Here is a 25126-nt window from a genome sequence, read left to right as displayed (position 1 = left end):
CCAATCATCGTTTGAAAGCTACCACGTAGCCCTTCCAATGATACAGACATCATGCCTGTACCGCTAAAACTCACTGAACAAGCATCTTCATTCATGCAAAGATTTGTACAGTTTATATCCACATTAACCATCACAATCTCTCCTTTACTTTGATGCCAAGATCGTCCATATACCTGCAGATCTTGCAGATGCAGAGACCAACATTATTTTGGATATGCTGTTTTTGAACAAGCCTCTCAAGCTCAGTGTTTAAGGTTAAGATAGAAGTTATCATTTTTTTCTCTGAGTGAAATGGTCCTACCTCCAGAAAATATCATAGAAGACTACAATCCTTAACAATGCATCACATTTATCATCATAGTAATCAGGCAGAGATTATGCAGCTGAGGCCATAATTAGGGATGAGCAGGTACACTACTACCTGTATCTGTATCTGTATCTCTATATGTATTTGTTCACCCATCTAAATTATCTGTATCCACCGCTGTGCTAGGAATGGGCGGGCTATAAACCGAAAGTGTGTGTGGGTGGGGCTTAAATCGGTACATTATTTGAAGTCTGAAACCGATATGGATTGATCAGAAGTTGCTATATTTATTGTTTATTATTCAGCTATATGTGTACTGTGTATGTGTGTAAGTGATCTTTATTATTTCATGATTTTAATGATCTGTGAGAAGTTGGTGATTCATGCAAACATCCAGTGATGGCAGACAGGGAAAAAAATCTGTCAGCCTTGTTCACTGTATTTTTCTCAAAAGCACCACGTTCAGTACTACGAGCAAAGTTTTCCAACTGACTTTATATCACCAGCCAGATTAGAAGCAAGCAGACAAAAAAAAAAAACACGAGCCGTTTACAGCTCTGTCTTGCCAAATGCACCGTGTATGTTACAAAATAAGTTTACCAAGTAACTTGAGATACAAGCTGAGCTAAGGAAAAAAAAACAAAAAAAAAACCTGAATCGAGGAAGTGACCAATGCGACAAGAGCTGTTTTCAACTCTGTTTTGTCAAATGCCACACGTACTCCTCTCTCTGGCAGTAGAGAGTCTTTGTGGGGGGGTGGTCGCTGTGTGTGACTGGCCAATGACAGAGCGTGAAGAGTGAATAAATAAGTAGCTACCCAATGAGGCTTTTCCTTCATCACGATTATGGATAATGATGCGCTGTACTCGTTTCATGCTCATACTCGGCAAAAATGCATTACCCGTAACCGGCTCATTCCTAGCAGTAATACATTGTTGTGAGCTTTGCTGGCAGTAGCATAAAGCATGGTTAATTGTCAATGCAGATGTGACAAGCAGGATAAAATAACATGTCAAAACAATGTGAGCATTACATTTGGACACAGAACTTGTCCCGGGAATAATTGATCAATTATCTTCATCAACTTAATTTTGAATAATCATACAGTGGATTGGTTACCTTGGGCAAAGTGTACTTTGGCAGTTTCATTGGAGTAAAGACATCTCTCTTTGCAGACACATAGTAGATTGGCTTCCCTGCAGTGGAAACCTACCATTGCATGGACAAGACAAATAAAACAAATACAGAAAAAAAACGTGTTAAAATCTAACAGTAGAAATTTATGGAATTCTGCCTCTTATGCTTCTAAAATGTTTTTACTGAGCAAACTTAACAATCACCCACCTGGACAAACACATACTCATCTTGAACCACCAGAGAATTGGGGTCGATGTAGCCAGGGAATGGTTTGACCTTGTTGGCATCTGTGCAGTTCTGCAGCTTGCAGGTGACATACAGTGCCTCTGCACACACACACACACACACACACGCACACGCACACACATGTCCAAGCCAATGTATCAGTCTTGGTATTGGCCAATGAAGAAAGGCAACCTTTCCATAAAGCACTGCAGCCTTTTTGCTCTTCCCATATTACTGGTGTCACAAACGTGGTCTCCCTAATCTTGAAGCCAGTTGGAGGGGAAGACAGAGACCAATTGCTTTCTTTGCCTTCAATCACGGTCCTGGGAGAGAGTCAATCTCCACTTTAGCCTCTGCCAAACGTGTTGGCTCCCTCCATGTGCACATGATCCACAGTGACGTCTACCCTCTGACCGTAACATCTGACAACTATGTTGCTGCATGGGCTTGGATAGTTGGCCTTTCTATGTTGTGCTGGCGTCAAAGAAAGGCCTGATCCTTTGAAGGCTTGTCCCATGATGCTCCCTGCAGTCTTACCTGCCTACCTGGTAAACACCAATTACTTTGTACCTTTAGATAACTCACAGTAGGCTTTCTGTTGTGGTATTGCAAATCCCCAACATAAAATCATGAAGGATTTGACTGCTCGGATTACTAATTTGTCAAACTGTTATATCAATTAAATGTGGTCACAGGCTGCAGACTGTAATCATCAGTCCAATGTAGACATGTTAAGACAAGTATTTTCACTAAATCATGGGTAAAAAAAACCTAAATACAGTACTCCTTCTTTTATCGCGGTTAACCGGTTCTAGACCCAACCAAGATAAGTACATTTCCGCAAAGTAGGATTCCTTATTTAAAAATATTATCATAGTTAGAGCAAACAAACATGTTTACGACCTTCTTAACACCGTTTTTAACATTATTAGAGCCCTCCAGACATGAAATAACACCTCATTAGTCACTTTTACACTCAAATGACCCAACATAGTAGACATAATAAGAGAAAATAATAAATGTAAGACATAAATAAGACATGATATAGATTCACACATGTTAGCGTCGGGAGAGTTCCTGTTCCGTATAGCGGTGGTCCCCTGTGTGTGTGTTGTTGTACATTATAGCGATAATCAGTGTAATGTACAGTAATGACCCTTAAGGGCATTATTATTGAGTTCATGTTATCATGCTGGGCTGCACGGTGGCCTTGTGGTTAGCATGTTGGCCACACAGTCATGAGATCTAAGTTCGAATCTCCGTTGGGCATCTCTGTGTGGAGTTTGCATATTCGTGCGTGGGTTTTCTCCGGGTACTCCGGTTTCCTCCCACATTCCAAAAAACATGCATGTTAGGTTAATTGACAACTCTAAATTGTCCATGGTTGTTTGTCTATATGTGCCCTGAAATTCTCACACAAGTCAGCTGGGATAGGCTCCAGCATATCCCTACTGAGGATAAGCGGCATAGAAGATGAATGGATGATATCATGCTCGTGTGTTTTGCTGTAAATGTGTTTCGGTGCGATGGGAAGGACAGTAAGTGACGTCGAGCTGTGATCATTCAAACCCGCAATAAAAGACTGTTGTTCTGGTGATCGAGTCGGGTGTCGGGTGATAATACTACATATCATCTCAACGTCTTTGAATGCGTCTTCTGAATACCTTATATTTTTTGTTTTACTTCATTAAGCCATTTGTATGCCTCCAAATGTTTAATTTAGGCAAAAAAAATGTCAGATTTGCTAAAATTTGCATATTTATTGTGTAATAACAGGCTGTATTCAACCACGAAACAGCGATCATTTATTCATTAATACACTTTTGAAAAACCATGACAGAGTGAAGCTGCGAAATTCGAAGCGCGATGTGGCGAGGGATTACTGTATTGAGGTCTGACACTTATTCATCTCACAAAATATACCAATGTTTGTCATTCAGAAAAAATGAGTCATATTTCTTTTTACCGAGATGAGCTGAATCAGAATCCTGTCCTTTTCAGAACATTCTAATATATTCATTACTTTCCTACTCCTTTGTCATTGTGCAACCTCAGACTCATCCATTCTTCGTGTCCATTTGCATTAGCCTTAAAAAAATGACCCATAACTTCCTGTTACTCTCTACTTCAGCACAAAGCTAACAATACAAGACAAAGACAAGCAAATTGTGCGCTGGATTCAGAATTCAATTACTCACGTCCTTCAGAGATGGCAGTTTCCAGGTGAATCAAGCCCGGCTCCTTGTCCAGACCCATTTTTGACCTGAAACGCAGACAACCAGCATACATATTTTACTTGGGCGGGACTTGCAGAGTCACTCGGGATATGACGATATTGTGACAATTTTACCAATATTAACCAAAATGTCACAGTACGACGATATATGAAAACTGATGTACGGTACTGGAAGAAACATCTCATTCTATGCAACGGAAAACGTGCAGGAACGGTCTTGCACATTAAGCACACGCATACAGTGGATACCTTGGTTAGCGTCATTAATCTTTTCCAGAAAGTCCCACTCTAACCGAAACATGCTCAAATCAAATCAATTTTTCCCATAAGAAACAATGTAAATCCAGTTAATTTGTTTCAATACAAAACACATTTCTATAGTTTTACAATTATAGTTTAACATGCACAAAACAATTCTAAATGCATAAAAATGATGAATGAAATGGATAAATGAGCATTTAAGGTTATTTTTACCTTCACTGAAGACATGACTGTTGCCAAAGACACGATGCGGCAGCGAGATGAACACAGACACCACCTTAAGTGTTTTGCTATAAGTTATTGCTTGAAATCAATAGTGTTTCTCACCTCAAGTCGCTGCTTTTCTTTTGATCATGCCTGCAACATAAGCCAAAATGGAGCCAAAGAAAGTTGCAAGTTCAAGCATTTTGATAAAAAAAGGTGAGAAACACTATTAAATTCCAGAAATAACTCACAGCAAAACACAAAGGTGGTGTCTGTGTTCATCTCACTGCCACATCATGTCTCTGGCAACAATCACGTCATCGGTGAAGGTAAGCGTAACCGTAAATGTTCATTTATCTCTTTCATTCATAATTTATATGCATTTACAATTTTTTCATGCACGGAAAACTATAATTGTGAAACTATAAAAACATGGTTTGCCTTAAAATGTTTGAGACTTGTGGTGTAACTGTGTTAGTTACCAAAGAATTAGAGTTAGTCGCTGATGACATCATAGATGGGCGACGAATCAGACTTTCGCTTCCTGTTTCCATGTATTAGCAAGCTAATAGGACACTAACAAGGACGTTTTGTGATAAAAATAAATTAAGAACACAGTTGGACTCACGCAGTGCACTAATAACATGACAAGATGCGTGCCATATTGTATGCTAAACGGAAAATGAAGGACATACGCTAACTGAGGTTCCACTATAGTATAAGAATTGATTAATAATGAAATCTGTTTTCTATAACAATATAGTTTTCAAAAATTGTATTGCTGGCACTCTCATGTCCCGTGATTACTGAAGAAATTATGTTTTGACAGTCTGCACTGGATGGCCCCCATGCTGTGACTGAAACCCAGAAAACACATTTCTTCACTGTATTTTCTCTTTCCCTCGCCACTTGAACACATCTGACAACAGAAAGTCCGTCTGTGCCGCCATTGTTGGGCATGTTCCAAGCGAGCTCTGTTCACGACGTGCTTTCACACTCAATCCTCACTGTTTGATACCCCCCTCACATTTCTGCAACCATAAATTCTCAACGGATGATACGATTGAAATGAAAGATGGCTATAACAGAGTAGCGCGTGTACAGCTTGCTGTCTAGCTTTTCGATCATCACTGTATGTGTACATTTACATTATAATAAAATACAAAGATGACTAAGTGTGCATGTGCTCTTATGTGAATGCCAGACTACGGCTTGTCCATGACGTCATCGGCGGAAGACTCTCAAAAATGTTAACACAAATCATATTTTTATAGTTTTGTAATAATAGTTGTACGTGCATAAAACAATTCTAAATACATATAAATGATAAATGCAAGTGCTACATGAACACTTAAGGTTACTTTTGCCTTCACTGACGACTACTGTTCCCAAAGACACGATGCGGCAACCAGACACCACGCGGACACCGTCTTCCTGTTTTATCACGAGTTAATTATTAAAATTTGTTTGTCACCTTCTATATCAAAACGCTGCCGCTCACAACTTTCTTTAGCTCCATTTTAGGTTACAGTATTGGTGTGAGAGTTCAAGAAACGACTCATGTCAAAACAAGGTGGTGGTGGTGGATCCCGCTGCCACATTGTGTCTTTGGGGAATCAAGAATCACATCTTTAATGAAAGTAAAAGTCATTTTAAATTAATCATTTACTTGTATTTACTGTATATGCACATTGATTCTAGTGATTCTAGTCAATTCTAGTGGTCCTCAATCAGCAGTACATCTACACCTTAAAGCTACCAATCACTCTTTTGAGGACAGCGAGGTAAAGATTTTGGCCAAAGAAAACAGATGGTTTGAAAGAGGAGTAAAGGAAGCTATTTTTGTCAAACAACAGAACCCATCATTGAATCGGAATGGTGGTTTGAGGTTTAATTTGGACCCTGTGTTCAGCAGGTTACTGAGACCAAAACCCACAGCTCTTAGTCTTGCAAATGAGGTGAAGCCAGGGCCGAGCCAGAACAATAGATGCTAACGAGCCAGTATCAGAGTCGTTCATACCCAATTCAGGGAGCGACACTTCCCTTTTATCGGAGGTGTTAACAGCAGGATAGGATTATACCACTACTCCGCCCAGGCTTAGTGTAAGGAACCAATAGTAGGAGGGTGTTGGCACACCAATTCCGCCCACTCTTACTGTATTTAAGGCCTAAGCTACCAGCACTTATTAGTTCGCTGACGAAGCTCTTCGGATGAGGAGCGAAACGTCCGACACCTTCTTCACAGAAGTACAGATGACGTCTCAAGAAGCCTTTTCCTCGATGGACAACTCCTGTACGACTGAGAGCCTACACAGATGTACAGTATATGCATTTCCAATTGTTTCTGAGTGTCATACAAACGTGTTTTGCGTTAACATTTTTGGCTTTCAGATTAATTAACCGGTTCATTGAACTGGCATTATTTCTTATGGTAAGAATGTATTCCATGACGCTAACCAAGGTTCCACAGTATGTGGTACACAGTGACGTGTGACACTTGTCATAAAACAGATATTGGTAACATGAAATAAATATTAATATTTGTCCACTAAATTGTACTATACATGTATTTTCTCATGATTCCAACCGTTTTCTCATTTTCTTCAGTAAAAGTGTATTTGCTGATTTTGCGCATTTCCTGATCAAAAACAGAAACCTAAGATGAGGCTGCCGCGAGCGTTTCTTTTCAGCTTCATGCGCAAGCCCAGCCTACCGTCTGAGTGCACACTGAGTTGGATCATGGCACCTGCCAGTTTGTGATTGTGAGCATGTGGCTAACGAGGCAAGGTGGAGGCTTATTATCCAAGCTCACCAGGAGATGATCAGTCTTTTACAACAAAGTCGCCAAACTTTTCCTGGAGAAGAATAAGATGCATGTACTTCATATGCAAATAAAAGGTAAGAACACAAATGTTTTTTTTAGTTTATAAAAAAATATATAAAGTAAATAAATAGGATTAAGAAGCATTTTTTTAAAACAAGTGAATTATTATCTTTTTTCATTGTTATGCTCTTAATAAGCAACCTGTACTAACATTAAAAAAAAATCCAAAAGGAGTCAGTGCCTCACCAGCCATGAACCTCACCACACGCTACTGGTAGTACATTGCGATATCAATGCTGCATTCATGGTAACTGAAAAATTACGTTTTTCAGAATTAGACTAAATTGGCATGAGAAAGTGACTGAATGTTTCCATGTCTGTTTTTATAATAGATGACATGTAAAACAATTTGCTTTTTTCAGATTCAAGGGACCAGTTCAAGGTGTACCCCGCCTCTCGCCCGAAGTCAGCTGGGATAGGCTCCAGCATACCCGCAACCCTAGTGAAGATAAGCGGCATAGAAGGTGGATAGACGGAGGGATGTTTACTGGAGGAAATAAATGTTCAGGCGCTTCACAAGGGATCTTCTCAACAAGGTGGAGGGAAATGTTTTCTGACATCATGAGGAGGGGTAAGCCATTGATTTTCTCTCCACTGTAAGGAAGCTCACAGATGGAATAGCATATCATCATTATAGCATTAAATATGTATTAAAAAGACTGGGGGATCAGAGGGGAAGCCAAGACAGAAAGCACGTGGAGCAGGGAAGAACTGGAATGAATGTCGGTACGTTAAATGGGTAAGATATAGAAATAGAAAATGTTTCGACAGGCAGTATCCAAATAAAAAGGTTTCAGTGTGCAACGAGAAAGAAAGAGGTGAATATGATAACCTATTGATTGAAGATTTTTAATCCTTAAGAGAATAGCCAAAGTAGCCAATCACAGTGCAAGTTAATTGAAATACTATGAGTGAGTGAAGATTTATCATTTCTTTCAATTTGTATATTCTGTAGTGATGGGATTTTGGCTCTTTTAAGGGATCAGAGTTGTTGTTTTTTTGTCTTGGCTCCACGAAAAGCTCCCGAGCGGCTCCTCAGATTCTTGTTGTTGTTGCTGTTGTTGCTTAAATTGATTTATTACCAAAATAAAGGTCCAATCTGATTGTGTTTTGTGCGAGATAACATTATTATACATTTAGATTCAGTCTATTAACTCTCTTAACTCGCCTTCTCATAGAAGGCCTTCTTGACACACACACACTCACATAGCACAATCAGAGTTGCGCAACAGTTACATATGACTGATAGAAAATACTGGAAAAGGCAGACATACATAAAATACATTGTTCTCACTCTCACATAAACTTAACATTCGCGTTCTGTAGGGGCACGGCAACTTCTGTATAGACTGTGTACTTTCATTCTGAGCTCTTTGTCCATCTTCCTCGTCGATGGAGAGTCCAGTGCTGTAACCAACTACATTCTACCTAAAAGTAAAACATAAAAAGTCTTCATTGTGTTTTAAAGTCATTTTTTTCAAAAGTCAAAAGTAAACAAAAACCTTTGTCAGGATCCTCAAAACAAAAATACGAAAATTGTCCTTTGTGTTGGGGTGGATTTCACCCAGTTACACCGTAAGATTCTAAAACAATAATTAGCGCCAAAGCTGAAAGCATGAGCACAATGTCAGCCCACTAACACTGTCAGCCAACAGCAAGTGACTGCCAGCTCCTCTCTCAACCCTGTGAGCTTTATTTAGGGGCTTCTTTTGTTTGTCCCTGAAAAAAACAGCTCCCTTGACACCTACTGCTTTTACTGCTAACCCCTCATCATCTGCTTCCAAAGGTCATCCAGATTCTTATGGGGGAAATTTGTTCGCAGATACAAACTTTTCCACTTGTATATCCTGTTCAAGAACGAATGAAGTTTGTGACGCAGGGTAGAATGTTTCCATTTTCTGCATAAGGTGGCATGGATCAGGTGGTGGAGTTGTCATTGTTGAGCATTGGGAAAGCTCCTTGTTGTTGAAGTATTGTGAATGTAATGTGGTTCGATCGCATGGCATTATATATACAGGGAAGATATATGTCAGTCTTTCTTCCATCCTAACTATGACATTTGTCACTTGATTGATATACAGGACAGCCAGTCTGACATGCATCTGGCATAAATACATGTACTGTACATTTGTAAAATGATGGACACTGGTGGCTTTGTTTACGCCACATTGCACAACTCTGCATTGCAATGGGATCTCTGCAGCGACAGAAGAGACAGCTGCCACTTTAAGCATAGCAAGCTAACTAGTTACCCTCCAATTTATTTATTCTAAACTTACGAAAGGGTTTGCAACTGAGTGGGGAAGAAGGACAAAGTAAGAAGCCAAAAACATACCACTTCCACACGGAATGGGAGGATAACTTTTGTCAGTAAGTTATGTTGGACTCTGCATCCAGTGCAAGTTAAGGTAATATCTCATCAATACCTTACTGGCGACTAGTGACCACAACTACTACATATGACTCGTCTTTCAATATTTCTTATAGTAATAATAGGACATAGTTAACCATGAAACAGCAATCCCTTATTAATTATTTAATTTTTGAACAAATAGAGCCAGCTAGCGATGTTCGAACTGCGATGTAGCAAGGGGCGACTGTACCAGTGAAATTCCATTTTGATCCATGACTACGCTTGTACGCTTTGCGACTCACGCATTTTGTTGCATTTTGCTGGTTTGAGTTTTGAGTTTGGTCTCTGAAGTTTGGATTATACTCCTGTGTTGAGGTGCCATGGTAAAAAATAAAATAAAATAAAAATATATATCTATATTTATTTAATTTTAAGAGACGTGTTTCATTACTTATTAATAAAAGTCAGTAAGACACTGCGACCTTACATTTTTTTTTTAAATAACTGACATTTTTTTTCCAAATGGAAACAAGGTCTGCTGTAAAAAAAAAGGTAAAATTTTCTTTTATAGATATAATTTCATGGATAAACGAGCCTAACAAGGTACCAGGATCTGAGAAACAAATTAGATGATGCATAATTGCTCTGAAGGTATTTTTGCCTGTATTTTGGCCGATGGTAATAGAAAACTAAAACAAGAGGACGGTCTGTTTGTTACACAGTTATAAAGCCTGATAAGGACTGTTTCATGCTCCAAACTTCTCTTCAAGAATGCAGTGTCCTTACAGAGGAACAACGGCATGACTGTGACATCAAGAATGCTTCTTAACACAGCTGTGTTGTTCAAGTCATAAAATAAGGATCAGATGATGCAGAAAGGGCCGTGTTTGTGCAAAAGGCAGGGCTGCACAGCTGCCCAAAATATGATGAAAAACGTGATAAATATAGTAATTTAAGAAAACGTTCCTTCTCATATCATTTAAATGAAACATTTTATTTTTGGAAATGAACTGGAAATGACCAATGTTCAAACTATTTCAACATAGGCACAACACATACCGCTAGAGTCTCTCCTGAAAGTATACAGCAATGTCCTAATGACATTAGCACTAACAGTAATACTGTATGTACATGTCACTAGGTGTCAGTAATGTTACACTGAGGTAACAATAGCATCACAGGAAGTACTGTCCAGAAACCGGAAGTAAAACAGGAACAATGAACTCTCCGTATGCTAAAGGGTGAGTCTATATTATGTCTTATTTATGTCTTGAATGGCTAATTCCCTCTCATTATGTCTATTATCAAATACTATCAAATGGGAAAGTCTTATATGTCGCCAAAAGTTAAAAATGTGGCTTCAAACCGAATTAATTCAAGCATTTGTTTATGCATGTAAACATACTGTATGTGTGTATATCATTTTTTATGTTGTTTGCTACTCATCTTCACAGTTGTTGTAATATTATTTTGCGTCTCTTCTACACTCGACTTCATTAGGCCTTCAATTTATCATCTTTCTTCCCTCTGCCATGTGTGTCTACTTTATTACCTTCCCCATTCACTGTTTCTTTCTTTCATTTCCTGGGTCATACCAATCTAAAGCCAGCTATGCTTCCAAGCTTGATGGCAAAAATACACCTTTACAATCTTCTAGAAAGTTATTTCTGATTAAAACATTGCCCTTTACAGGGTAACCTCCCCCCAAAATATAATTAATGTTTGATATGTACTATATGTGGGAGGTGGTGGGAGTGGGTTTAGGGTTTATAGGCCCACAATTTGGTGGTATGCCACTGGACACACCTCACGCAACCCATCCCTGGTTCCTGGGACTCTTCCTCCGGGATGAGAGATTGTCTTCTCTGCGAGGAATAGGCAATTGTTGTAATTCTCTTGGCTTGCTAACAGCAGCCCTAACTCGTTTATTTTCAACAATGTACCTCAAGCCAGACAATATTCAAGCCAAGAAAGATCTGTGGCCAAGAAAAGCGCCACAATAGTACAAAAGTTCAATAGCAATAATAGTGTAGAGCATAAGTGTAGCCATTCTCTGCAATTCAGTGAGTTTGATTTGAATCGTTGCTGTCCAAATCTCAGTACTTACCAGTAGAAACGATTGGGAGCCACTCTTTCATGCACCAGTTGCCACCTCCTCCCAAACTCCATTGAGCTGTAGAGCTGCATCAACACAATCAAACACTAATGAGTATTTATTCACATTTGACAGCAGTGACAACAAAAAGTAATTAGAGTCAACATCTTGATACAATGAAATATGGCATCTGTCCTCAAAACAAACTACATTTAGAGCATCCATCCATGCATCTTCTATGCCGCTTATCCTCACTAGGGTCGCTATGCTGGAGCCTATTCCAGCTAACTTTGGGCGAGAGGCAGGGTATACCCTGGACTGGTACATTTTGAGCAGTGGTTCTTGGTTATTTTCTGTTATGCACCCACTAGGGGACATAAATGTTTTCGCGCCCCCCAGATTTGAAATAATATTGAGAAACCGATAATATCTATTTATTTATCTGTACTTTACAGACAGAACTCGAAACTGAAACCAGCGAACTGCAACAAAATGGAGCGCAGTGAAGCTACAAGTGTATTCCAGTGTCAAATTGCATGCTGAGTACGACAAATGCATACATGTTTTCATACTAATACTGACAGATCACCCAGTCCCCCCCCCTCCTGACAGTTCACCAACCCACTATTTGAGAAGCACGATTTAGAGCAACAGTAATTTTTTGAAAAGGAGTAGGATAACAATTAGTGTCCATGTTGTCATTCCTATACAACTGCCCCGGAGAATCGGACCCGGACAAGCAGAAGAAAATGGATGAATGGTGGGAAGGATATTGTCATACACATGCGCATATAATTCTATTCATTAAACACATTTTCCAAATTCCCGAAAGGTTGCATATCATACCACTAATTGCTACATCGGATAGCTGTTTTTGGTTGGGGTTTTTTTAAACTACACAGAGCATTATAATGTATATTTTCCAGATAATTTTTTCATCTGGTAAAGAAAGTATTTTGTGTATAATGACCTTGTTGACAAAGTTGTTCTTTTCTACTAACACAATGATATGCCACGAACAAGCATGGACAAATCTGTTTACTTTCTCGCTTACAGCTGTAATGTGATGAATTATAAAACATGATGATTTTTCCATTGAAAGCATGAGCACCCATGCATAATGTGTAAACAACTATTCATTTATGGGTGACTGAAATGTGACTCTCTATTCTATTTTGAAATGGGAGGCTATTCAGTTCCTCAAACCCGGAGGGAGAAGTAATGACACAGCCACAGTGTATAGTGCATAATAAACATCTGGTATTAACAAACTTCTGTAGGTTACTTTTGGCTTAGTCCACGACTGGGTCCAAACAATTGGATGCACCATCTGAGACCATCGGCGCTACTGACAGATAGAATTGCATAATGCATCATCACTATAAGCATTAAAAGCTACCAATTGTATGTTTGGCCAGTTTGTTGAAAGGATAATGAAAAAAAAACATGTTTTTTTTTTGGTTTGTTGTATATGTTGTGTGTTATTATTAGGTAAGTAAATACTTGTTATTATTATTGTATGTATGTTGTTGAGATCTATACAATATAATCTTGAGTGTTCACTGTACTGGACCATTCTCCAGTGATGTCCATCCGTCCATCTTCTTCCGTTTATCCGGGGTCAGGTTGAGAGGGCAGCAACCTAAGCAGAGAAGCCCGGACATCCATCTGTCCTGTTACTTCGTCTAGTTCCTGTGGCGTTCCCTGGGCAGTTGAGAGACATAGTCTCTCCAACGTGTACTCGGCCTTCCCCGAGGCCTCCTACTTGTCAGACCTCCCCAGGGGGTGTCTAGGAGGCTTCCCAACCAGATGCCCAAGCCACATCATCTGGCTCCTGCTAATGTGGAGGAGCAGCAGCTTTAATCCTAATTTCTCCCGGATGTTTCTAAGGGAGGAAGCTCATTTTGGCTGCTTGTACCCGCAATCTTGTCCTTTGCGTCACTACCCAAACCTCATGACCAGGTAAGGGTAGGAACGTAGATCAACTGGTAAACTGAAAGCATTGCCTTTTAGCTCAGCTCCCGCTTCACCACCACAGACCAATGCAGAGTCCACATCACTGCAGACGCCGCACCAATACGCCCTTTGGTCTTGCAATCCACCCTTCCGTCACTCGTGAACAAGACCCTGCGGGACTTGTAGTCCTCCATTTGGGGCAGGATCTCATCCCCAACACGGAGCTGGCACTCCACACTTTTCCAAGCAAGAACCATGGACTCGGACCTGAAGGTGCTGATTTTCATCCCGACTGCTTCACACTTGGCTTCGAACCAGTTCAGTGAGAGCTGAAGCGCAGATGAAGCCAGAAAGACCACATCATCCGCAAAAAGCAGAGACCCTCTCCTACAGCCACCAAACCGGATCTCCTCAACGCCCTGGTTGTGCCAAAAATTCTGTCCATAAAAGTAATGAACCGAATCGGTGACAAAGGGCAGCCCTGGCGGAGTCCGACACGAACTAGAAACGAGTCCAAGCTGTGGCACCAGTTATACAGGGAGCGAAGTGCCTGAATCAGGCAGTCCGATACCCCATACTCCCAGAATACCCACCACAGGATTCCTCAAGGTACGTGGCAAATGTCTCCTCCATGTACACAAAACTCATGTAGACTGGTTGGGCAAACTCCCATGGGTCCTCAAGGAACCTGCCGAGAGTCTCGAGCTGGTATACAGTTCCTCTACCAGAAACCACATTGCTCCTCCTGAATCCGCTGACGTCCATGTATTTTATGAGGGAAGGTAATAATAACATGTAACAATACATCTAGTAAGTACAATTATTAGCCAGCTATCTTACCTCAGGTAAAATAGGATAAAAAAAAATACATTTAACTGAAAATGAAAAGTCAAAAATTGTAATGCATTTCAAATGCTGAACAGCTGAACTATAATTGTGTATAATTGGGCACCCAAATAAATGTGAACAATCATATACTAAACAGCATTAAAATTCATCCTAAAACTCTGCTTAAGAATTGTGCACACCCCACTTTGACAACAAATATATCAAAAAGTGCCTATACAGCAGTATATTAATACCCGTTACTGTAGCACTTAAAATGGAATAGTTGTTTTTGTTAGTATTTTCTAACATGGACATAAAATGAGCATACCAAAACTGCAACTGTGTGGATTCAAATCCTAGCATGTATGTACAGTAAATCTTTGAACAAAGCCAGTCTGTCATTGTATTCATGCCAAGCTGTGCTAAGCAGATGCAAGCAAGACAGGGGTTGGCTGGGTGGGTTGGAAATCACTTTGGCTAATGATTCTACCAGGAAGAATAAGTGTATAGTTAAGCAAGTGACAGCGAAGTGGCATGGCACATAAAGCAGAGTAGAAGGTGGGTGAGGGTTTTACAGCCTCACAAACGCAGCAGCACTGCCAGAAAAGAGTGAAGACATTGAAAGAGAAGCAGTTTTGGGGTGACAGTGAGTCAGTGAACTGGCAGACACTGCGGTTCATGGATTTACTATTTAAAATTTTAATCTGCAAGAAGAAATGTACGTACTGTATTTGTTGATTAGACATATTTGTTTGTCTGTTAAAATACGTATTTTACTTTCCTATCATTTTCGTCTTTTTGACATGTTTTTAAATATAGCTGCTGAAAAGTTTCCTAAATTGATGCATCCAGTGACTTGTGAACGATGAACCGATGCGACCGGACATCAGGTTTGACAAGCGAGAGATTCGGCTGCACGACAGCAGCCTCCTGTATCGACAATAATCAGCCGTGAGTCCTTGGATTCATCGATTGTAGAGACATGCACCGGGTATTGCGAGAGAAGCAATTGGTTGGCAATTTGACTCTTAAACAACAAGTCCAAAGGTAGCACGAAAAATCTTGACCAGCCAGACCAACAGAGGCGAGAATTGTACCGTTTTTTCAAGGGCTGCTGCTTACCGGTTTTTACTTTATAAGTTGTTATAAGCTCAAAGAAGTCATTCATTTCCATCTTTCCTATATAATATAACACTAAGCTAGAAGCGCATCTTTAGCATTGAGGTTTGTATTTCATGTTTGCACATGCAAGTCTTGATTCCATCCTCACTCCAACACTTGGAAATCTGTTTTATAATACATCGTTAAGTTAACATATGACAATCTGGTTCCAAGTTGCTGTGTTTTTCAAAGTTAATATGCTGGATGCTAGACATCTGCTGTGTGCCAATTCACCCGCTGAGTCGCTGTATGCCTTTCAAGGACAAGTCGATACTACTAACAACTCACACTGCTCATATGTGCGTATATATCAAATTCATTCATTCACAAAGAACACGTGTCTGGTTGGTATGACGTTATAATTTTATATATGTGTGCATTATTGGTCTAATAAACCCTAAAAACACCCCAGCCAAGCCTTTTCCACGTGGTTTTTACACTGCCTCCACAGTTTTACTGCCATAGAATGAAATGTAGATACAGAATGAGCTCGTGCTAGGTGAGCTGAGTGAGGGAGGAAAAAGAAGTGGGGGGTTCAGAGTTGAGTTTCAGCTTGGTCTGGGTTATGGCTGCAACAGTAGCCCGTGTTTTTAGTAGGGATTGTGCCTGTTGTGAGATCATTTAAATCTGCCTCAAAACCCTCTTGTTCCGGCCATCAAGTCTGGTGCGTGTGGGTTTCACCGTACATTACAGTAACATTACTGACACCTAGTGACCAGTGTAAAGTACCACATATCACACCTTTGAATGTCTTCTCCATGCTTCGTATTTGTATTTTGGCTCATTTAACCATTTTTATGCTTGAGAATGCTGAATTTAGACCAAAACATAAGTAAGATTTGCTTAAATATGCATATTTTTGACTAATAATAGGCTGTATTCAACCACGAAACAGCGTGATTTATTAATTAATCTACTTTTTAAAAAACATGAGAGTGAAGCCACGAAACTCAAAGTGCGATGTGGTGAGGGATGACTATTACAGCCTATAGTTGCTGGTGTATTCGGTAACATATTTTGCATTTTAGGTTTTCGGACATGTGCGTTCACATGCAGTTGCAATTATATTATTCTCTCTTTAGACGCTTATTAAGTTACCCTAATTTCCGGTGTATAAGCTGCTACTTCTTTCTTAAATTTTGTCAAGGGTAGCTAAAGAATATACAAAACAAATACCAATATGAGTTTAAAATAAAAAAATATATATATTTTATATGTTTCAGTTAAATAATGCATTATTTCCAACAGTGCAGTTCATTGGCTAATGACTGCCACCAGAGGGAGCTCATGAGCTCCTGCTGGGCAGCCATGGCAGCCCGTTATTGGTACTTGTCTTGTATGTTTCTTAGCTACCTTTTGAGTGTTAGGTTGCTGTGTGATGACTTCAGCCTTCTGTCTAGGATGACACTGTGAGTCAGACTGTTATATTGAGTAATGACCTCCTGCAATTTTAAATAAGCTCCTTTTGAATTTTCTCACAGCTCATTGTTGGCGCCTGTCAAATAATGAGCTGCCTGGTCCTCACGGAATCGTGTGCACCACAATATGTCTTTTTATGATGTGAACATGTGTGGCTTATAGTCCGGTGCGGCTTATATATGTACAAATCTGTTTTTCTCTCTATATTTAGTGGGTGCAGCTTGAACACTGGTGCGTCTTATACACCGCAAATCAAGGTACTTGCTAATTTCCTGTTCATAGCTGGTTACCATTTACACTTCTGTTAATGTGTACTAAGAACCTTATCTTTTGTTTTAGCTACTTAGCGGTTGGAATGGCTTCTCTGTCTTAGCTTAACTCTAGTCCTCATTCTCCTACAACGACGATGAAATGTAGTTTATCTGCGTCCACGTTGGCGAGGATTAGTAACTTAGAAGAGCAGCTCTGCACTCTGGAATGACATACTTGAGCCGAGCTAGCTACACTGCTCCTTTACATTGACAATGCATTGCAGCTTGTCACTCTTAAATTTGATGGACATAGCTAGGTTGTGTCATCCACATGTTTTATCGAGATAGGGCAATGAAATGGGCAATCCTAGTCTCTACCCTACAGTGTGAGCATGAATTTAAAACCAACACTAAAATCATATCGTGTATGCCTAGCTTACTTACCTTTTGCTCATGACTGTATGCCAGGATCCAGTCCTCTTGCTCAGGGTGGAAGAGGAGGCTGAGGATGTAGAAGGTCAGCCGGTATTTCTGGTATGTGGCTCCCTCATCCGAACTAATAAGAAGACTGCTCTCCACTTCAGGATCAGTTAGCAGCATAATCTTTGGAGAGAATTAGAAGCGCGTTAGTTATGGAATGGATTCGGGTAGGTCCACTGGCATACGTCTTATTTTTACACATTTCTTTAGATTTGTGATCGATGCACACCGTGTACAGGCTCAGCAATTAAGCACAAACATGAACTGATATTGGGAGAGGTTGGGGAGGAACAGGGTCGAGGGAGAGTAGTGTCAGTGTTTTTGCCACTGATGACACCAATACACCAGTACATAATGCAGAACTGAATTACTAGAAAAAAAAAAAAGATAAAATGACAAAATTTAAAGTTTAATTGAATCTGTAGTGTGTGTGTTTTGCCTTTTGCTTGTCTTGTTAGTGTTGCTTTGTGATATCACCACAAAAGGGTACCAGTAATGGCAAAGAGAAGAAAAACGATCACGGTCATCGAATCAATAGTGCAACACTGTATGTCAAAATTGATAAGTCCACATTGATAGTACAAGAAAATGGAAATGTACACCATCAAGTTGGCGGTGTGTATGTGACAGGGTCTTGTGAACAGACTCACCTCTGCACCAACAGATATCACAGTGAGTAGGGATGGCCCCATATAGACACTGCAATGTTGTATTTCTGCCGATACCTTTCATCAAGAATAAAGGAGGCTGTGCTGAAGAGTCTCTCTCTCCACACAGGGGTGCACGGAGAAATCTAGTTGCTGTAACTGCCACGGAGGACAGTCTGTCTCTTCCAATACAGCCGTAGATTGATTTTTTTTTTTAATATCCGATCCACGACCAATACAACCATCCCTACTAGTGAAAACTGTAATAATTAAATAGTAAATAGTAAATTATTTGTGGTTTGATTTACTGTACAGGGGGCTGGAATGGTCTAGAATTCCAGTACTATTGTGAGAAGCTTGTGGAAGGATCCCAAAACACTTCACCCACGTCATACAATTCCAAGGCAATGCTACTAAATACTAAGGAAATGTATGAACATGTTTGACCTTGAATAAAGTAATTAAAAAAACTCTCTAAAATATTCTCTCTCTTGTAATTGCAGCATTTAGCAAATAGAAAGCATGTTGGTAATCCTAACTAACCTCTGCCTTTTTCCCAAAGTCAGCTGGGGTAGGCTCTAGTTCCCTGCGACCCTGAAAGTATCATCTGTAGAAAATGGATGGATGGATGGATGGATAGGAGTGATTTTATTTATTTATTTTATTTATTCACACATTAACTAACACTGAGGCTTTGTGCTGTAGCATCAAAATCACATTATACTGCAGATCACATGGAACACTGATTTGATGGAATCACTGCTCCGTAAAGCTGTGTTTAACAGGCATTTGGGTGGTTTTCACTTGGTTTCCCAATTTTCCCTATTTGAGGCAGCAATGATACATCATGTTTGAAGACTATGCCAACTGGGTGGGTGTATTCTGGTGGGAATGTGATGTGCATTGCTCCTAGTATGATATATTATAGTATACATTCTTCTTAAATTTAAGGAACTGTAAAATAATAGCTTATCCTCCAAGTACAGATTGTAACTGCAACCATTTAAACAGCAATGCAAACTAATTATTGTTACTCTTTATTGTGAGCAGTGTGACACTGTGAAAGAAACAACCAATGACTTCCTTAATATCCCCCAAAGTTCCAACTACAATGTTGAGCTGGTGCTGACATTACATTTGCTCAAGTTAACTAAAACAATTAAGCAGCGACCATAAATAAGTAATCAAGTAAGGGACTTGGGGACAAGAGAGCAGAACTTTGTAAAAACTGAAGCGCAGTAATCCTTCGCCACTTGGCGCTTCAAATTTCGCTGCATTACTCTATCACTGTTTTTCAAGCACAAAATTGGCTATGGGAACTAAAATGCAAATATAAGGCATTCAGAAGATGCATTCAAAGACGCTGTGGTGATATGTAGTATTCTACACTGGTGGTCTGTAATGTTACTGTAATGTTTGGTGAGGCACACAAGCACCAGACTTGATAAACAAAACAACAGGCTTTTATTGCAGGTTTGAATGATCTCACAACACGCACGATAATCCCTAACTCAGGCTACTGTTGTGGTTAAAATTCAACTCTGAACCCCTGACTTCACTTTCTGTCCGTCCCTCATTGTGCCACAGAATACATTCATAGCAACACACACAAGCACGAGTCTTATTTATGTTTTAAATGTCTTATTTTCTGTTATTATATATACTATATTGGGTAATAAGACTGTAAAGGTGACTTTTGTTGTTATTTCATGTCTAGAGGGCTCTAATAAAGTTTATAAAGTCATAAACTTGTTTTCTACACTCTCACTACTAAAATACATAAGGAATCACTCTTTGTGGAAATGCACTTATCACGGCTGAGTGTGGATCAAATAAACTTCAATAAACGAGGGATTGTAGCTCTTCTTCATCTACTTTCGGCTTGTCCCATTAGGGGTTGCGAATGTGTTTCCATCTTGCTCTACCACCTGCATGTCCTCTCTAACCACATTTAGGAACCTCCTCTTTGATTTTCCCCTTCTTCTTTTCCCTGGCAGTTCAACCAGCATCCAGCATCCTTCTACCAATACAATCACAATCCCACCTTCTCACATGGCCAAACCATCTCAGTCTGTTTTCTCTAATGTTGTCTCCCAGATGTTTAACTTCATCGAAGCATCTTCAGCTCTGCCACCTCCCGTATTTTGGTCAGAGTTGCCATCTCCAGGCCAAATATCCGGGCTGGTCTCACTACTGTCCTGTAAATTGTCCCTTTTGCTGATATTCTTTTGTCGCGAAGGTCTCCTGACACGGTTCTCCACCCACTCCACCCTGCCTGCATTCGCTTTTTCACCTCTTTTCCACACTCTCCGTTATACTGAACGGTTGACCCATGAGTAAACTTCTCTACCATCCTCACACCTTCCTCACCTCAAGTGGACGGGTTGAGGCTGCAGGCGGAGGACAACAGACGCATCGGGACTGCGGTGTTTTGATCATTAGGAAGTCGTGGCTTCATGCATATAATAATACCCGACCCAGCGGTGGGGCGGTGCAGCTATCAGGCCGCATCCTACACCGCCATGATTGGAACAAGGACTCAAAAAAAGTGAGGTGGGGGTCTTTGCATTTATATTAGCGAGAAGTGGGCTAATAGCTCCAGGATTGTAGACAGCCACTGCTCTCCAGACCTAGAGTACCTGACAGTTAATTGCAGACCCATTTTCTTCCACCGCAGGTTTTCCTTAGCTGTTTTGATCACGGTAGTATACATAGTCCCTGATGATAAAATTAATTTGGCCCTCAACCTGCTGTTATCTCTCAGCTAAACGAACACCCAGAGGCAGGACACATTTCAATCAAATACTTACAATCAGTGTTCCTCAAACTACATCAGCATGTGAAATTCGCTACACGTGGGATTGATCAACTGGATAAAGTCTACTCTAATATTAAAGGGATACAGAGACATACCGACACCCCACTTGGGTCAGTCAAATCACATATCCCTATTTGTTACCTTCCTACACCCCCATTACAAAAAAGAGATCCCCCTCACCTCAGAAACTGTCAAAATATGGCTAGATGGAGCCTCCTCACAGCTGCAGGACTATGTATTGCATCCTTTGGGTCTTGCCCAGGTGCGGTAGTTCAGGTATATCGGGATCTTGTTCATGAATGACAGAAGGCTGGAGCATGAGACCTACAGATGGATCAGCACATCATCTACACAGTAATGTGGTTGCTGTGCTGGACCGTTGTACTTATAGGCTCTCCAGCGACCAGTTCATCTACGTTCCCACCCTCATCTATGGTCATGAGATTTGGGTAGTGACCGAAACATCAAGAGAATGGACACAAGCGGATGAAATGAAGGGTGAGGAACTCACAAGGAGTTCAGAGTAGAGCTGCTGCTCCATCATCATTTAGAGGAGCCAGTTGAAATGGCTCGGGTATCCAGTCCAGATGCCTCCTGGACACCTAATCGCGGTAGTGACAGCCACAGGCCCATCCATCAGGTCCACCAAGAGTCACTCTTACTATAGAATCTTTGAAAAATCTGCCCTCAGAAATTTCTTGGCCCAGTCTTGACATGTCCACAGTGTCTCATTCCGTGGTGGTGGGCTTTCAGCCGTCCTTACTTTGGCCATTTCTCGGAGTACCGAACCTCTTGCACTTCTGGACACTACAGGGAGGTTGGATTTCTGGAAGACGGCAGCATTGGCGGATGATTGCTTCCTTGTAGCGTCACAATTATTATATGTATTATTCTCACGTTTGTCACACTTCATTTGCCTGTTTATTATCTTTACATTTTATCTTTTTTTTGTTTTCTGTGACCCTGTTGACTATTTTGCAACAAAATGTTTGATGATTCTGGGATCACACCCCAACATCAACGCAGATGCATCCTTCGAGTAAAATGTTTGACTTTCCAGAGTCAGTTAAAGTCTTTTGATCAATTTTGAACAAAAAACAAAAAAAACTGACAAATAATTTTGCACACCTCATATGTTTAAATCCAAAAATCAATCAAGTTTATACAGCTTGGAGTTTGAAAACACACATAAAAGTGCGATGTGGTCAAAACACTGACTTGCCTAATAAGTGTGCATGCAGTATAAACACCAGTAATCAAACTTTTAACATTCGATGTGCCTGCAAGTCTAGCGCATGAAAGCAAACGCCTTCCGCAAACTAGAGTCGGAATTACTACAGCTTGTCTATATGGTGCATCGATGAGGTGCTACCCGATGTTTGATCCAGCAGATGAAACAAATGCAGCTCTTTTGATGTGAGGCATTTACTGTCAAGGCTAACCACTGCCTGACATTTTAGTTCACCCAGGCCCCTGACAGACCTGACAAAGAGTAACATGTCAGTTCCTGCATTTCACTTTAATTGGGTTCCTATTTTTCCCAGTTTGCACGTTACTATATCGATTGCCGTAATGTGGAGAGTAGGATTGAATGGATGCAAGGTGTGCTGAAAAAAACGACGTGTAAATGTAACTTTTACTAATGTATCCTCAATCCAGGACTCTTGATCATTTTGTAAATTAAAGAATTAACCCTTCAAAGAGTTTCATCAAGTACATGAATATGCAGGACTTGGATGGATGGATGCATTTATTTATTTCCTGGCATTGCCACTAATATTCATTCTTCTACAGCTTTCAACAATGCTTTCAAGAGGACAATAAGCCTCATTCACCAACTGTTCTACCCACACTCAAGTCCCACTTATGCACATTAACAATGTGTCATTCACCAGTTGTTTAATAAGCACATGTTTAGACTAGTACTAAGCCGTATTTAACCACAGATTTAGTGTGTGCAGATTTATGAATTAATATATTTTTCACAAGATGTGATCGAGTGGATCTGTGAAAGTCGAAGCGTGAAGTGGCGAGTGATTGCTGTATATCTTCATCATGAAAGTAACTTTTATCCACCAATATGTTCCGCACCAGGGCTCACGTGTTAGCAGCGTGCAAGAGCACGGATGAAAGCAGAAGGAATCACACAAGCTGCACCAGCTGAATCGCACAAGAACGTGGTGTTGTAATCAAAATAAACAAGAAATGACGTAGCTTTAAAGAAACGTAGAGGAGCGAAACGATCGATTCCCACATGTGATTTGCAGCATCATTCTTTGAAGATATATTCAGTTTTTCCTCCTCTTTTGGCCATTGTCTCTTAACAGTCACCCTGTTGTAGTCTCTTTCTATATTCTAGCCATCTCTGCCTGCCTGAATTTGTGTCCCTTACACTGCCTCTAATCACATGTTATTTTGTCATTTAGCCATTTGGAGATTGTACCACCATTATTCACCTTAAGTTGGACCGTTATGTATTAGCCTGTCCTTACTGCTGTGCACAGACTGTACTGTCCAGCAACGTATGTATGACAGATTTGCACTTCACAGCGTCCTTAAAAAAAACAGTAATCAAGGAATATATCATCTTACTTTTCACAGCCATCCCCCGTCTAAGTGATTGTCAGTCAGTATGTATTGTAATGTACCCTGAGTTGCTCCATCAGCATATGCAATCAAAGCATTCTATAAGTCCAGCAATTCCCACTTTCACCTGTCAGCAAATATACTCCTTTAATTACTTTCATGCAATTTGAGGACAATACCTTTTGCTTTAATCTGCACGTCAGTAAGTACTGTATAGTGTTAGATTATTATTGTCCTTTTAGGTTCGGTCTAATACTTTAGTGTACAGTATTTCAGTCTAATAGCTTCCCGTAGGAATGCTTTCATGACACCCTCACTCATATAGCGCAACTAGAGTTTCACAACACTCCCAGATAACTCAAGGAAAAGTACTGAAAGATAGTGAACAGACACACTATCAGCATAGTTACAACCTGTTTGAGCCAGTTTCTCACACACGCTTAACTTTCACTTTCCGGAGGGGCGCATTAACCCCTTTATATGCTCTGCATACTTTCATTCAGGGCTCTTTGTCGTACTCGCTTAGTGATGCTAAAGTCCAGAGCTGTAACCAAATATATTTATCACATTTATAATAAAATTTGGAAACTTTTCTTTCTAGTTGCGTGGTCATTGTCTACTTCTCCGAGAGTTACCCGGTCCCAAGAACCAAGAAGAAAAGCTAAAGAGAAGCGGTAGCTTTTACATTATCAGTGCAAGTCAATACCAGTAACTTAAATATCAGGACAACTCATAAGTTACATTTTCAGTTCACCAATTCGTTGATCGCGATCGACCAGTCAATCTTTGGGAGTTTGCTGGTCGATCCCTAAAATATAAAGAAAAATAAATGCATTATTACATCAGTTTCCTCCCTTGCCGGAGAGTGACCAACAGATATTCCAACAGGCTCGCATGTTGACCCTGAACACGCCCAGATGCCTCGCCGGTCCCCTAAACCCGGGAGTGCCAGCACACGCCACACCAGCAGTGCTTCCTAATATGCACCTCCAAAAAAATCCTTGAGCTGCGGCGACGCGGCTCGTTAAGGCTGACTGCTGTAACGCACCGACCAGCTCAAGCTGCCACAAAACTCCCCTTTCCGATCAACCACTATCACTCATCTGTGACAGGAAGCCATCAAGCCATATACAGTTGTGGCTTGCTCACATAGCTGACGCCACACGCAGAACCCTGATGAGTTATAAAAGCAGGAGCCATCCGCATCTCGTGGCTCATTTTCATTGGCTCAAGGGAAACTGCAGAAACAAAATAAAAATAAAAAAACAGCAAAAATTA

The 25126-nt window shown here is 40.3% G+C and overlaps 1 protein-coding gene across 6 annotated transcripts in view; it reads right to left on the bottom strand.

Annotated features, from left to right (window-relative positions):
- Positions 1 to 25126, bottom strand: part of LOC129182357 (VPS10 domain-containing receptor SorCS1-like) — a 161899-nt gene that overhangs the window by 49878 nt on the left and 86895 nt on the right. For all 6 annotated transcript variants that reach the window (XR_008570630.1, XR_008570629.1, XM_054778357.1 and 3 more), the window contains exons 4-8: positions 17762 to 17920; positions 11715 to 11788; positions 3868 to 3932; positions 1652 to 1770; positions 1427 to 1516 (exon numbers count right to left, since the gene is read on the bottom strand). Coding sequence is in view for 4 of the 6 variants with exons in the window: in XM_054778357.1 (XP_054634332.1) it covers positions 1427 to 1516; positions 1652 to 1770; positions 3868 to 3932; positions 11715 to 11788; positions 17762 to 17920 (507 nt within the window). In the remaining 2 variants the exon portion in view is untranslated. The remainder of the gene's footprint in view (positions 1 to 1426; positions 1517 to 1651; positions 1771 to 3867; positions 3933 to 11714; positions 11789 to 17761; positions 17921 to 25126) is intronic.

Source organism: Dunckerocampus dactyliophorus, chromosome 6 (genome assembly GCF_027744805.1).
Source record: "Dunckerocampus dactyliophorus isolate RoL2022-P2 chromosome 6, RoL_Ddac_1.1, whole genome shotgun sequence".
Taxonomy (NCBI): domain Eukaryota; kingdom Metazoa; phylum Chordata; class Actinopteri; order Syngnathiformes; family Syngnathidae; genus Dunckerocampus; species Dunckerocampus dactyliophorus.
The sequence above is the reverse complement of the archived record's forward strand: the minus strand, read 5'-3'. Positions and strand labels throughout refer to the sequence as shown.